The 16,889-nt window shown below is 36.8% G+C and overlaps 1 protein-coding gene across 1 annotated transcript in view; it reads right to left on the minus strand.

Moving 5' to 3' along the window:
• Window positions 1–16,107: 16,107 nt before the first annotated feature.
• The window catches only part of LOC120854147, a 24,723-nt gene continuing 23,941 nt past the window's right edge, over window positions 16,108–16,889 (minus strand). Inside the window, 1 exon segment of the mRNA XM_040227936.1 lies at window positions 16,108–16,876. Within this exon segment, the coding sequence (XP_040083870.1) occupies window positions 16,108–16,876 (769 nt within the window).

Genomic DNA, 16,889 nt, shown 5'->3' on the forward strand with positions numbered 1-16,889 from the left:
GAAAGGCAAAAGAGAAAAGAATATAATGATAGTTTGGTTAGCTATGGTTTTATGAAGACTGTTTTTGAAAAGCAAAGATTAAATAAAACATATGCCTTCAGTACAAATGATTGTAAAGATCTATTGAATGAGCAAATATCAGAGATTCTATAAACTCAGGTCATAGGCTGACGGAGACTCATAGGATGTTTTACTATTGAATATGAACTTCCTCCATAAAAAAAGGAAACTGTATATTGAAACAAAAAATGGATGTTCATTGTATGCTTTGTGTTACCTTGCATGGATAATTTATTTAATACTAAAATGGATATCAGAAGTACTCTATTATTTCATAGAATAGCAAGTTAAAGTGCTAAAGTGCTATGGAATAGCCAAACACTTGCCTTCTAACCTTACTGCGGGAAGGTCAGTTTAGAATCTCATCGCTAGATGGCATTGTTACACTTGAATACAATTGAATAATACACTGATCAAATGAGCCAGTTAAATTAGTAGACAATTATCCCTCCTTTCTACTCCTCCTTTCCTGTGATGAAACTGGTTCCTTATAGCCTGCAGGATAAGTCCGATAGGAGGCCCCAGGTCAGTCAGGGCTGTTTTTTCACAAGCTCTCTCTTCCCAGCTTTCACTTCAATCCGTCATCCAGATTTGACACCACATCGTTCCAACAGTACTCAGAAATGACATGTATATAATGTGGAATATTGTGCACATTTACAGCCAGGGCTCTTTCTTTTAACCATTGCTTTCTGTATCTTGGCATCTCTGTTCTGCCTAGCTGGGTGTTCTTCACTTCCATGTGTAAACAAAACTCCTACACCAAAACTTTAATCATCATCATTATTTTCAGTATTACTATTATTTTAAAGAAAAAACAGAATAGCATAACTGATTTCTGTCATTTTCTGTTAGCATTTTCAAATTTCCATGGAGCTTCCTTACAGGCTAATGAAGGCCATGAGACATGCAGGGCAACAATAACACATGGTATTTTTATGATTCAGTTCCGTTAATGCTGCACATTATAAATCAAGTTAAGTGGCATTTCTATCGAAAGAGGTTCTTCTTTGCTTGTTTATTTCCTTAAGATCAACAAGGCCAATTCAATAAGCCTAGAAACCCATTTTCTTCCCTAGAATAGACAGCAGCTTTGTTTCCCTACGTTATCATAATCTAGCACTTTTCCTGTTCTAACTGAAAAGCCACTGGGGAAGGGAATCATTCCATTATAACCGTTATCAAAAATCAATAGTATTCAATTTTTAAATGAATACAAATCTAAAATGCATTGTAAATTGTACCTGGCCTATATGTTTAAGTGATACCACCCAAGCATTCTGTGTGTGATTATAGTACATCACATTTGCATATATTCAAAATATATCAGAAGACATAAGTACAATGCAGTGGGAGTGGCAGTGCTAGAAATACCTACCCACGTCACCGAATGATATTTTTGTTCTATTAAGGCAATAGGGCACAATGGTTTTGGCAGATTGAGATAGAGCTGTAACTTACATCTTCAGCTTAGGATAACTACTTTGTTCTTTTTCATTTATCTGCCTACTCCTCAACTCAGTACTTCCCTGTGAATGTGGAAAATTAACTCTTTTGCATTTCTCCAATAACAGCCTTCTCAGCATATACTTTCAGTTCCTATTAAGAGAATATAGAAACCATAGAGTTGAGTGTGCAAAAATACAAGCCACCCAATGAATTCTATACTGTAAACTATTAATTATCATAGGACATGTGAACATTAAAGCCAATTAAGAATAAAACAAACTAAGATTGCTCATGAAAGTTCAATTTGGCTATGAGTATGTACCGAGCACAGAAAAAGTTCTGCAGAAATTTATAGTATGATGCAAGTTTCTGTTGGACTGCTGTCACAATAGGTAAGAGGAAACTGAAAAAATAAGAAAAAAAAATGACTGTCCAGTCTAAGTTTTTAACCAGTTAATTGAAAGAAAAAGTAAATCCTATTACTATAATTCTCAACAATCATAGTATTGAAATTTATAGTAATATGTTATGTAAATTTATAATATTTTATATAACTTTCTTGACAAAGTACCTAGAATCAAGATTTTTAAGTTCAAACTTGAATATATCTTTTTACCTTATAAAGTACTTTTAATTTATTCAGAAAATCTGTTCATATATGTCATACAGGCTTACTAAGATGTTAGAAGCGTATCATTTTTATTCAGGCCAACATTTTCCAACAATTCCTTTTAGTTTTCATTTACTTCAAGTTCCTTGTAATGCGTCTGAGAACCACAAAGTAAAATGCTTCTGATTCAGAATTTGTCTGTATTTAATTTATATTTCCTGAGAGAACATATTTTACTACTTAAATTATGAATGAAAGAGGGAACTTTTTCAATATTATTTATTTGTATGATTTCTTAACTAGAGTGTCACCTAATGAATTTTAATGTTGAAAATGAAACCTAGTTGTCATTCTACTAGTGTTCTGATGAACTCCTTCATTTAAATTGTACATGCAGCAAATTAAAGATTTTTAGTTATTTTTACCAAAGTCAAAATGTCACTTCTTAATATAATTTATGATAAATGTGCATTTTATTTAGGAAAAAAGAAAATTTATCCCTTGTATAAAAAATGGTGATTTATTTGTATTAAAACTGAATTGCTGAAGGATATTTTGATTGCTTTGCCCTGAGTATCCTAGAAAACTGATACGGTTATGATGTTAGCTCCTACAATATACATATCCTACAATATATTTCTCACATGAGTGTCTCCCAAGTTCACTCACAATATACCTCTCTTTCTTGCTGACAGGCTAACATTAGCTGTTTATTTCTTGGGCATATAATTTTAAAATTATATCTGAAGCTTAAAAAAGATATAAAGTTGCATCAAAACTCTTGAAATAGCTATATATATATATATATATATATATATATATATATATATATATATCAGTACCCTAAGGGAAAATAGAATGCCTTCCCAAGGCATAGAACTTCATCTGGAAAAGTTTACATGTAATATAATTTTCAGTATTTATGTCAATCAAATTTGGCTAAACTTGTTTTGTTCATCACATTGACTAAATATGTTTTTAAATAAGAAGCTGAAATAAAAGCCAAACCACCCCTTGTATTATTTGATTATTAATTCGATATAACTTCTCATGGAGATTTTACAAATAAATTCTTGACTATAAATAATCATGCTAAAATCACAATAATAAACAGTGGTCATTTTGTTTGTAGTCTATATGTTTATAATTCTGTTTTAAGATTGCCTTGAAGTAAGATAGTGTACTTAAAGCCAAATTCAGAAGAAGTAGATGGTATTAGCAACTTAGTTTTATTAGCATGCTTGTAATTTTCTTAAGCATTGTCTTAAAAAATATATTTTATTGTAGTATAGTTGATTTATAATGTGTCAATTTCTGTTGTACTGCAAAGGAATTCATTAAACACATATAAACATTCTTTTCTTATTCTTTTCCATTATGATTCATTATAGAATGTTGAATGCAGTTCCCTGTGCTATACAGTGGGACCTTGTTGTTTATTATTCTATATATAATACTTTGCATCTACTAAACCCAAATCCCAAACCACCTCTCTGAGACTAAAAAGTATTGCCTTTAAATTACAGGGATTCAGGTACAAGGATTACTTTTTTTTTTATAAATTGCATTGATGGTTTTTCCATCAAAAAATGAGTTAAGATGAAAATAGTCTTTAATTATTATGATTATAAATGCATTTCACTAAAAAACCTACAATGCATTAATAGTGTTATTGATTTTATAAAATGAGTTCATTTTGGGTTAACACAAGGCTCTCTCAAGGGGTGGATGATGAGAAGTAAGTGGTTTCTTTGTAGGCATAAATGTCAAAGGGCAGGATGGCATAGTGAAAGAAAACCTAAGACTGAAATTCGGTGACCTAACTCCTCCTTCTTCCATTTTTATTAGCCATGTCACCTTTGCCAAGTTTTAAACATCACAAATTCCCATTTTCCTCACCTGTAAAATGATATTACCAAAACCTGCCTAGATTTTCCTATGAATAAGGAAATAATGAAAGTATTTTGATAACTATAAGTTATTATAAATGCAAGGTGTTAATACCCTGCACATCTTTCTGGTGGGATAAATAGTTCTCATGAATATGGGAAGTTGAGTTTTGTCTGCTTTTAAAATTTGGCAGTGTTTAATAGTCAGGTATACAATCTGGCAGTTCACAAGAAGTGCCTTCTCTTTTATACCAAAAATAATTTGACATTTTGGTAAAAATGGAAAGTGTTTAGAATCTGAAGATCAAGTTGACAGTAATTAGAAAGATTTTACTCTCAAGCTACCTCACATAAGTTCTCACAGAAATGTTTCTTAATATCATTATATTTCTTTATATACATATATCTTTATGAAGAAATATATATTAATATAGAACATATTACACATATATGTATATGGGTAAGTATACACATACACAGACTCACACAAAGTCATTCTACCGCACTGAGATGGAGAAAACTGAAAATGACTGCCCTGGGATCAGATACTTAGTCTTCATTTTATTTCATTTTAAATATCAGATTTGAAATTAATCCAAAGACCACCATGGAACAGAAAAATGTATGTGTCAACATCATCTTTGAAAACTAAACTTTGCCAGGCACAAGCCCTATTTCAATCCTCAATTCAATTTGATGCAGATAACGAGATTAATTCACAGGCTTCATTTTAATATTGTCTTTATTTTTAAAAAGCCCATTGATGGTGTCAAAGATTTTGATTAGATAATTTGATCACATTTCTCAAGCCAGATACAAATTAAAGTTGGAGCTAAAACAGAAAATCTTACTGTTTACTATTCAGAACAATCTTCCTATTTCAGGAAATGGCAGCGCTCCAAAAGCCACATGTGTACAAATGAAAATTCATAACATGTTATTCAAACTCCTGTTGTATTTGTGCAATTTACTAATTAGATATGGTAAGTATCAGCACTGAAATATCATAGTAATAGCATTAAAAGGCAAAAGAATCTCCTTTTCTCTGTTCACTTCTCTTTATGAATGATATAAAAGTCTTTTTTGTAGTATAACTACCATCTATATCAAATATAAAGTAAAACCTTAAAAATGCAGTGCATATTTTAACAGGAGATTCGTTTTCTGCATGAGAAATGGAAAGACTCTGTTGAAAGGACACTCTAAGATTGGTGATATCTGGAATAAGTCAAAGTAATACTCATGTATACAAACTAATTTCTTTTTCAAATCAAGTTCATTATGCTCTAAATATACAAATTTATTTGACCTCTTTGGGTCTCAGCCTGTAAACTTATAAAAAGAATGATTTCTTTTCATATTTATCACTTCATTTTCTAGAAACATCTTTATCTACTTTGTAGAATTTTTGGAAATTGATCCATCATGTATATATACTAGCTATACATAATTTTATGGATAGAATATTAAGTTGCAGGTAACTGGTTTTTAAAAATTAGAGAAGGTGCAATTTTTGCCAAGTAAAAAACCACTGACTCTCCAATTACCACAATTACCTTCTTTAGGTATAATCCTCATTAATTTTCTTCTGAGGAGTTTTTTTTTTAAATAAAAATATACCTATTTATTGAATATTTACTGAGCCAGACATTGTAGTAGCATTTTATATAAACTTCATGATTTAACCTCTTCCTATAGCTGAGACCATACTTTCTGACAAGCCATTTTACTAACTTAGGAAACCAAAACTTAGAGAGGTAAAATAACTTGCTCAAATACCATATTGTGGTGGTGCTAAAATTTGAACCTACATATGTTTGATTTAAGAACTTAACCTTCTTACTCACCATGCTGCACACATTGACTGCTAGTTTTAATCTCAGCTATTTCTCATCAACAGAAGAAACTGACTACTAATATAGATCATACTTGTGTAAATATCTGTCCATGATGAAGATCTGCCAGTAAGGTTTTCAAGGTTGACACTGTTAGCAGTCACATATTTCTTGCTTTCCACTGTTAAAGCATCTTGAATGTACAAACTTCAGGACTCTGGAGTCAGGGCATGTTTTTCATGCCAACCTAAACAGAAAACACTTAATTCATTTTCAAAAAGGGATGAAAGGGAATAAATGTAATGAGCTCTTACTGTCTCCCGCAGGTTCCCATGGCAGCATAGCAGGCTCAAGAGCCATCAGACAGTGAGAAAAAAGAGACACGGAATGGGAGGTGCTGGATCTCTTACATGGAATCACATCAGAGAGAAAACCAGAGCTGAGGCAGTGTGATGTCTGGGAACTGAAGCCGAGGCACAGATCAGGGGAATGTTGGGCCAACTTCAGTAACATGTTCCAACCTCCTTAATTCTCATCTCCTCACCCCAAGTTTGATGATCTGGGGACAAACCTGCCTCTGTCCATCAGTCTCTACTCTTTTTCCTCAATTTATTTCATTCATTATCTTTTTTTGTTTCCTTCCCTACTTACTTCATACATAGGTAGACTCTCTTGAAAATGCCTATGTTTACACATGCAAACATTTTTCTTTTTTAATCTCTCATAGCTTCTCATTGTATTCTGTGACACAAACTGAGAAAATCCCTACCACTCTCTCAACATATCCCTATTAAAAAAAAAAAGAAACATAACTTTCAGATTTCAGACAGACTATAGATTTTTTAGTAGGCACATGTAGACACAATTTAAGAAAAGGTAATTCATGTGGTAAATGACTCGTATTGATTAAAAAAATGAATATGTTTTCTACAGAATATGTTTTATATGAGTGAATGTGCACAAAATACATACACACAAAGTTTTACAGTTCATAAACTAATCTTTGCCATTCTCCTCAACAGTTAACTACTCAAAACCCAAAGCTACTTAGTAAATGGTATAAGATTTTGCATCTCTTAGTTCCCATATCAGCTCAAAGGTGCACTGCCAACATAGTCTCTTCATACATGGACCTGCTTCCCTTCCCTTTGCTTTCCTTGATGTGCTAAACATAGATCAGGAAATCAAGGGCTAAATACATAAGTTAAGGAAGAGTATTTTATTTAATACTCATAGAATTGTGTGGGAAGATCCTCTGGAGGATGGCATGGCAACTCACTCCAGTGTTTTTGCCTGGAGAATCCCATGAACAGAGTAGCCTGGCAGGTTATAGTCCATGGTATTTCAAAGAGTCAGATACAACTTAAGCAACTTGGCATACAGATAGAATTGTATACTTATCATTCCCACTTTCTTTTATCTAATCTTTAATATATTTTTGATTTTTTAATTTTTTTTTTCAGTTAAACAAACAGTGGTTATACATAGTGTTAGACACTTGGATCATTTTCAACATTGGGAAATTACCCGTTTGTTCATTTTTTACCCTGAGTATCCTGTTTATAATAACCGGGGGGGTGCTAGCTAAAAATAAAGGTATTTTTTCCTCTCTCCCAGAAAGTCTGATATATTATGGCGGACATGGTACCAGATAATCCTTATGGTAGGATATATTTGAAACCCAGTGGTGTAGTCGTAATAATGAGTATTTGTCCAAATTAATGCAAGCTGTAGGGGTTTTGGAGCTCTGTATTCAAATGGGTATATCTTTCCTTTTCTCCTTTTCCTTTGCTTCTCTTCTTTTCTCAGCTATTTGTAAGGCCTCCTCAGGCAACCTTTTGCCTTTTTGCATTTCTTTTTCTTGGGGATGGTCTTGATCACTGCCTCCTGTACAATGTCACAAACCTCTGTCCATGTTTCTTCAGTCACTGTATCAGTTTTTAAAATAAATTTTTGAAAGACTTCTTGTATCAAAATATGATATAAAAATGAATTCCCACTTTTCCACTTTAGATAGAATTTATCAAAAATCAATACCATAATGCTGATTTAGGTGCTACACAGAAAATCACAATACCTAAGTTGTGATACCAACACAAAGATCTTGGGAACTGAACACTTCCGTGGAGCAATGATTACTTAACTATTAATTACTTAATTCATTACATAGTATTTGGAGTAACATCTTGAATGCCAGGAGTAAGGGGTAGTAGACAAATATTCCATAAATTTTTAATCATTGATGAACTCATATTATCATTGCTGTTTCTAGAATTCACTAATGTTGGATTTTTTTGTTAGTGATTCATGATGTTGGGAACGTATGAAGAAAATCAACTTTTATCAAAAATACACAATTCAAGGAATAATAATTTCCTGCCAGTGCAGGGAACACAGGTTTGATCCCTGGTCTGGAAAGATCCGACATGCCACGAAGCAACGAAGCCCATGCACCTAAGCCCACTACTGAACCTGCACTCTAGAGGTCATGCGCCACATCTGCTGAGCTCGTGTGCTGCAGCTACTGACACCCACATGCCAGGAGCCTGTACTGGGGAACAAGAGAGGCCACCATAATGAGAAGCCCACGTACCACAACGAAGACTAGGCCCTGCTCAACGCAAGAAGAGAAAGCTCATGCACAGCAATGAAGACCCAGAGCAGACATACATTAAAAATAACAATAATAATTTATACAATTCAAGAACCTTCCTAGGCCTGCCAAATCACATTCTCTAGTGGTACAGAGTAGAAATAAATATTTTTAAACAGTGATTTTCTTTTGATACCCCCATTACCCTGATCCCATTTCCAGTAAAAATATAATGTTCTCCTTGGGCAGTAAGCCATAGCAATCCAGAGTAGAGAAGTCCATATTGACTGAATAAAACAATGTTGAATGATGAGAAAATGAAAATAGCTTTTGTTTTCCACGCTCATCATAATTCATACTCATTTTCATAATATTGATGGAAAGAGATAATGGATGGCCTCAACACCATGAGGAAACATGGTAATAATCCAAGGACTAGTTAAATTATTTTACAGTGTATTTTGAAATGTGCTAAAATGCTTATTTTTTAAGCAGATAACTTTTTTAGCTGAGTGATACAGGTATGTTTAATGTTATAATTAGTTTTGCCTCTCCCTGCCTTCAAGATCTACCATCTAGAAACAAAAGCAATTTTTAGAGGTGATCGAATACAATGTTGTTATTGTTGTTTTAATGCTGTAAACCTATTACCAAATTTAGAATAAGAAAAATTCACCTTTAAAAAAGATCTTTACTGTAAGCACATTTTTATTTGTATCATCCTCAAAAAGGAAAGTTTATACTTACAGTCTGAGATATTTTCCTTTTAATTGAATGCATAAATAAAATAAAAGTGTGTTTATATAAACTGATTTATGAAAATCTAATGTGAAATCTTATCCTACCACATGCATTACAGTCTGGAAAATTCAGGCTTGATTTTACCTTTATAAGGCTCAGTGTCATTGAGACAGTTAAATATAGAATTCCACATATTTTCTAAGTGTGGGCACCAGTCTTTTCCCCTCAAAGTGAGAGTTGGGGGTGTCCCTGGTGTCTCAGTGATAAAGAATCTGCCTGCTAATGCAAGAAACATGGGTTTACTTCCAGCCAAAAATTAAATAAATAAAGGAATTGGATAATGCATTATTATCACAGACTCTTCTGGTTTGGGGGTGGGGGGGAAAGGCTCTGTATAGCTATATGATTGGTAGTAGAGAAATGAGAGAGAAAGCAAGAGAGAGATGGGATGTCCAACCAGGTAGCTGATTGTAGCGAGGTAGCTTGGCCAGCACCATTAGATAGAGCTGTTAAACAAATGAAATTTACTTTTCACATTCTACTTCAGTGTCAGTCAGTTGGGTGTTTTTAATCACTGTGAGTTTTCAGAGTCCTTCTAAAATCATTACTAGAATGTGAGAGGTTAATCCCACCTCCTGACCTCATAGAGCTATGGGCCAAACCTTTGGAATTCTAAAAGGCAGGGAGGTCTCCCTCTTCTGATTTAGTTTCACAGACTCCTGGGACATCAATTTTTAAAGGCCCAGTCAACAGATTACAGAAATCATTCAAGTTAAATTTTTATTAGAAAAAAATTACAAATACTCTTTCCTGTGAACATATAAACTTAAATATCTTTTGGGGAGGAATAGAAAAGGGGATGGAGCAAAACATGTGAGATTTTTGTAATGCGAATATGCAGCTCTAAGATTAAAGGGTTTTTCTAGTGGTTCTATTGAATAATTAATATCAATTACTATTTCCAAGGGCATCAAAACTTATTAGAAATAATTGGCCAGGGCTTTTATGGGAAGCATATCTGGGAAATAACTAGGGACAACAGATCTGGGCATACTAAACATCTAGAAAATCTTTCATTAGCTCCAATTTTGAAGAATGAGTTCTAATCTCTGATAGGACTCCAGCCTATTTCTAAAGAGGGTACTAACCTTCTATCAATTGTTGCTAAAATCTTTATCTTAGAAATTTAATATATGGGACTTATTTTCAGCTTCAAAACTGTACAATGGAAGGTACACCTTGTTGTAGGGGACAGGAATTCTAGCTGTATTGGATTTTTTGTCATTTATACAGGATTTGTTTTCAGTCCAGTAATTTGAGGTGAATTCCCTCATTTCCCATCTGTCCCCATGACCCTCTGGCTTGCAAATCACAATATCTGAAAGAGTCCATGCCCTGAATGATTGGGGCTGTCACAGTCTTGGCACAATCAGAATTGCAGGGTAGAGGAATGACACTTATGAATACTATTGTTGATAAGTAAAGCTAGAATTTTGGTAGATGTGACTTGGCTTTTCCTAGTTATGGTGAAGTATCTGCTGTACACTGTTGGCATCTTTAAGGCCAAATCACTGGGTTAAGGTTTTGGTTTGTACTTGTAAATCAAAATAAAGCAAAATAACCTCCATAGAAATAAACACATTCTCAGCATCAGTGTCAACAAACTTTAAAACCAATTCAGTTGACTCAGATTTAGACCAAACTAGAGCCAGTTTAACCTGAAACTCCCAAAAGTTCAGCTACTTAATCTAATACTTTCTTACACATTATATTGATTTGGGAATCCTCCAGAATTTATGACAGTAGATGTCTCATTGCAAAAACAAAAACTAGGGGAAAAGGTGGTCCTCTTGAAATCTTACAAAATTTCAGGTTTACTTCTAAAGCAATCATAATGCTAGAACCCCTCAGGGAATCTGAGCACCCAGTTAATGAGGGTTTATTGAGACTTGATAACACTGAACAGTTGATAAACCACTGAGGGCAGTCTTGTTATGCCACCAAAATTATTATTGATAATCTGGAAGATAAGGAATGGCTGCTGAGTTACCTGGGTGACAGTATATAGAAGAATCTTTGTTGCATTGAAATTGATCTGCACATCTACATTTTCTTCAGGCAAAATGGGTGCATGAGTTTCCCAGGGACCATTAGAGTACAGTACCTCCATCGAGGCTATGAGAATTGCAAATTAAAGACTATCAGTTGTTGAAATAGGACTCTATAGAACCCTTCATGGATAACCATGAAATGATCCACAAATATGTGTTGGCTTAAAATGCCTGCCAGGTTATCTTTACCTTCTCCAACTTACCTGCTATTCAGTATCTTCCTTTCAGATGAATAATAGTCGGGTTATGATGGGGTAAATGGTAGATGAAAAAACTGAGGTAAGAATAAAGACTTTTCTCCTCACTTGCCCACATTATCACCTGTAACAGCCCCTAAGTAGAAAGTGGAAGTATATTAACATTAATTTGTATGAATTTTCAATTGCTAAATATTACTGATTACTAAATTGGAAACTTAAACTAACAAAGGCATACATTGCTAAATTTTCTTGCAGGAAGAGGATAAATTTCCTCTTCAAAAAAAGTCGTAAAGAATAGGAGACAAAACAATATGTCCAGTATAAGATAATCACATCTTCACAAGGCAGACTGATGATTCAAGTAAATTGGTTTCTCCTGTTAAATATTGTCTGACTATTCCTTCTTCTTAACAAAGTGCTTTAGCCCCTAGAACTTAACTTTGCCTATATAACTTTAACATCCATATTGACCACTTGGAAAACATTTTTTCAACATTCAGTGCAAATATCATCTAAGTCACAATTTTCCAGATGTGCACAGAAATTATGCACTCCCTCACCTATTCCTTCCCACAACTTCTTGTTACCTGATACTTTGAATATATTCATATTTTTATAAGCATGTCTCCTTTGAAAGATTTTGAGATTTTTAAAAGAGATTTGTTGTCTTAGCAACCAGCAGTGTGGTTACTGAATATATTTATTGAATTAATAAATGCATATATTTGAAATTATAAAGTTTATACAACCAATTAACTACAATTTCCTTTGCAGTATCTTCCAGTCACTTACTGACTTCCATGTAGAAGAAGTCTGAGCTCTCTTACAAATTCCAACGATACAAATATTTAAAAATATTTTGTGTGGACTCCCTGAATATCTCTTATTTTCCCTTTATTATTCTTTTTATAACATCATGATAAAATTATTTACAATTTGATCACAATAGTATTAAGTGTTCTCATGTGTAAGCCAAAGAGTCAATATTGGCACACATCAGGAGAGAAGTGTAGATCACAAATAAGAAAGCTGGAAAAACAGGCTTTGAAATTGGAAACAAAGCAGACATGGAAAGAATCATTATGTGAAGGTATCATTTAAGATATTCTTGCTATTTAATTTGACTCATCTAGAAATTGATAGCTCTCTACTACCTATATTCATATTCCTGTTGAAGTCAGGAAGTCTTTTTTCCAGCCTACAGAGAACATTCTAAAGTGTTTTTGTTTTTATTTTCAAAACTCAAGTCTATCTCATTCCTGCTGTTGAAACATACAAGTTTTTTCTTTTTTTAAAGAACATACAGAGTACCTAGTTTTCAATCTGTGACTTATCTGAAAATTTAGATATATGAGTTGACTTTAATTTCTTCAACTTGTAAAATGATGTGCAGTCTTTGCTTTTTAGAAGATGTTCATATAGTTCTAAGGAATTGGAAACTTAAATCGTTATTAGTCCAATAAGAACTTCCTTGTCTCACATATCTCTCCATCATTCCAACCTGGTAGGTGTCATAAGACACATTAGCCAGGTAGGAAGGAAGATTATTCTTTCACTGGAAATTTTTTCTTTTTCTTTTTTTTAACATTTATTTCCCTTAATGAAGATAATACTTTATTCTTTGACTCCTTCCAAATCCTTGAGAAATTTCCTGATACTTCCAGGTTCTCTGTATTATATTCTGTTTCCCACTCTGAGTGGACAGGACCTACACATCCCTCATGTAGCCAACAACTGGTCCATCAGAAGCCCTCACAATTTTTTCCCCCCAATAAACGATGGGAATTCAGGCTACCCAAATGCAACCACTTCTTTTTGGCTTGTCAATCAGTGGTAGATGGCCCATCTTTTGTCTCTGACTTTTACTGAAAGAAATTATGTACTAGATCCTCTGGAACTTTCAGCACTCTAACAGAGTCATATTTGACTAGCTGAGCAGTCTCACTGAACTCTCTCTGATTAGATTTGAGGTGATAAGTAGGCACATTCATCTTCTTCCCCTTGTGAAAGGGAATTTAGGCTCAAAAAATTAAATTTTTTTTCCTTTACTGTCCTCAGTGAAATTGCAAAGCCTAAGAGCTTTCAATCGGTATCCTCGACATGGCCTTTGAAGCTCTCCTGTTTTGTCTAATATCTTATCCTTCCTACCTGTTGTGCCCAAGTCGCGAAATCTCCCAGTGACCACCAGGGAGCCGATATCCGATGCAAAAGCAAGAGAGTTTTTATTACCAAGCTCGAGCTGGGGCTCCCACCGATACCGACGCAGTGGCTAAAGGGAGGAGCCCCGAGTTCTGGGTTACATTGCTTATATGGGGTATTCTCACACGAGAAATTTGAAAAACGGGAGTTTCCGAGTTCGGAGACATCTAATTGGTTACCTTCTGTGGAAGGGTTAGGTGTTGGTTTCTGATTGGTTTTTATTTTCCCCCGGCTGGCCCCGGGTTCTGATTGGTTCCCATTACCTAGGTAGACTAAGAGATTTTGGTCTGGGGTCTGATTGGCTCGAGGGTGGTGGGGTGAGGTCAGGGGATTTCCAAAGGCTCTTTTCCTGGAATCTTACAAAATGGAGTTTTTCTGTTAACAAAATGGAGTAGCTTAGGTCCTTCATTCCTCCCTTCTCTAGGATCCAGGACAGACCCAATCATGGGCCTGGGGTCAGCTCTACATTGTCTCCTGCTAAGGGGGCCGTTTGTAGGGCCGCATATTGGGATCTGAGTACCATGAGCTGCACCGTGTTGATGCGGCTTTTAATGAAGGCCACCAATTTGTTTAGTAAGCATGGCCCGAAGGTGAGCAATAGTAACAAGATAATCAGGGGCCCCACCAAGGAAGATATGAGAGTTGCGAACCAGGGGGATGAATTGAACCAGGATTCAAACCAGGTTTGAGACATTTCTCTTTCTTTTTCTCTGACTCAGCCCTTCTCTTATCTTGGCCAGGGACTCCTTGACTACCCCCGAGTGATTTACATAAAAACAACATTCTTCTCCTAACGCAGCACATAGGCCCCCCCGTTGGAGAAAAACCAAATCTAATCCCCTTTTATTTTACAGTACCACTTCTGCCAGAGAACTCAGTGACTCTTGGAGGTGGCTGATTGAGCTTTCTAGTCTTTCAATATCAAGATCAATGGCTGCTCTTAGGCTAGAGTAATGTTGATTCTGCACTATTAAAGAGGATACCCCAGTTCCTGCCCCGGCTGCCCCTAACCCCAGGAGGACTGTGAGGGTTAAGGCCGAGACTGGCTCTCTCTTGGACCAGTGTGAAGCTTCTAGTTTCGGGAGGATTTCATCATTGGAGTGATAGAACAGTCGGGGGACTAATAGTACCAGTACGCAGAAATCTTTGGAGTCATTTAGCACCTGCCCGTGAATACAAGGGGCTAAGCCTGTGGAGCAGGCCCACCAGTTTTCCTGGGGAGGCACCAGGTACCCGGTTGTTGCTATAGAATCTGTAGAATTGTAGAGGTGTTGGTAGGTTTGGGGGACATCTCCTATGCAAAGGCCCTGCCCTGTTACTCATTGGAGGATTAATCTGGCATCTCCTTTCTGCTGCCATCGGCAAGCTTTGTGGTTTTTGGTTTGAATGTAAACTCCCGGGACAGCTATACCTTCATAATAGGGGGGTTTGATGTCATAACATAACCAGCAACTGCCAGTCAGGTCTGGGTGAGTGGAATTTAGGACCCGATAGGAGTTGATTATCATATTAAATAATGGGTCCTGATCATCTTTAATGTTAGGTCCTGTAAGGCTAACTTGAGGGGAGTCGCTTGTGTTAGTAATGTAGGGCCTGGGAGGCGTTTGGTTAGGTTCTCGAGCGGGGATGTGAGCAGGCCGAATGGGGGCATGTGTAGGCTCTTGTGACACTAGGACTGAGTTGGGCCCTATGCCCCGATTTGGACCAATCTGTATGGTTCCTACTTTCAACCTGATGGTGAACAGCAACCCATTGTCATATCCTGGCTGATATAGCCGGAGGCCCCAGGATTGTCCGGCTTCCCAACCGGGGAACTTTTTTCCTTCAGTTGAGAATTTGAGCCTCACCGGATTGCAAAGAAAGTTCATACAAGGCCCAGTTATGAGGGACCCCCTTCTACGTCCCCCAGTTGACTCAGTGGGCCCCGGAACACAACCCAAGGTAATCAAATCACCACGAATAGGAGGCTCCCAATCAACTGTCCCCATTGACTCGCATCCCCAATCGGCGCAATAAAACTTATCAGCCCCCCCCCCCACAGTTATTGATGGTTGCCCGGTCCCGTCTCCCTCCTGGGCACACATAGAAGGGCATTTCCCGCAAGCTTGCCCGTTGGATGTAGTGGCTGCATCCAGGCCCTGAGTTAGTGGGGGGCCGAGTATTACACCTATCAATGCCAGCCCCACATTCGGGCTTGCCAGGCGTCTTTACCTCCCATTTGCCAATGTCCCATGATCCCACAGCCAGAAGACAAAGGTCGAATTCCAAGTCTGGCCACCAGGTGTTTTGGGGATGAATGGCTGAGGTGGAGTTAATTACTTCTCCTGTAGTTGCACTTAGAATCATCCAAGTCAGGTTCATTGGTTGATGAGGGTTAGCAGCAGCACTAAGCCATAGAGACAACAGTATAAACAGTACTTTTATCGTCTTTGTAGCTTGAGTTTGGGTGGATTTGTTTTGTCCAGCTTGGTCTTCCACTGGTGGAGGAATTCTTCCCTTAGGGCGAACAGGTCCGCAGGCCGTACATGGGTGTAGTGAACCCAAGTAAATATGATGTCAACCTTGAGAGCAGTGGGTGTCGTCAAGACAACTAGGAAGGGCCCTTTCCACCTGGGCTCTAGGGTCTCTTGACAATGGCGGCGCGCATACACCCGGTCTCCTGGCCGGTAGTGGTGGGGTTCAGGTGGTGGGCCTGATTCATATAATGCCTTGAGCCTCTTCCACGTGTCCCTGTGGGAGTATTGTAAGGACCGGACACAAAAGAGTAATCTTTGATCATCTATCTCTTTTAGCACCTCTGTTTTTAGGTTAGGAATTATTGGGGGAGGTATCCCATACATAATTTCAAAGGGGGTAAGTCCCAGTTGGTAGGGAGAATTTCGCACACAGTATAGGGCAAAGGGGAGGAGAGCCACCCAGTCCCTGCCAGTCTCAGCAACTAGTTTTGTTAATGTTTCTTTGAGTGTTTTATTCATCCTCTCTACTTGTCCCGAGCTCTGGGGCCTATAAGCACAATTCCACCTAGCCCTCAAAGCCCGGGCTACCCCCTGGCTTACCTGAGATACCAAGGCTGGCCCATTGTCCGACCCCACCTGTGCAGGAAACCCGAACCGTGGCAAGATGTCTTCAATCAGCTTTTTGGCTACCACCTGAGCTGTTTCTCTCTTGGTGGGAAAGCTTCTACGCACCCTGAGAAGGTATC

The sequence above is a fragment of the Oryx dammah genome, unplaced genomic scaffold, assembly GCF_014754425.2.
Source record: "Oryx dammah isolate SB20612 unplaced genomic scaffold, SCBI_Odam_1.1 HiC_scaffold_27, whole genome shotgun sequence".
Lineage (NCBI taxonomy): Eukaryota > Metazoa > Chordata > Mammalia > Artiodactyla > Bovidae > Oryx > Oryx dammah.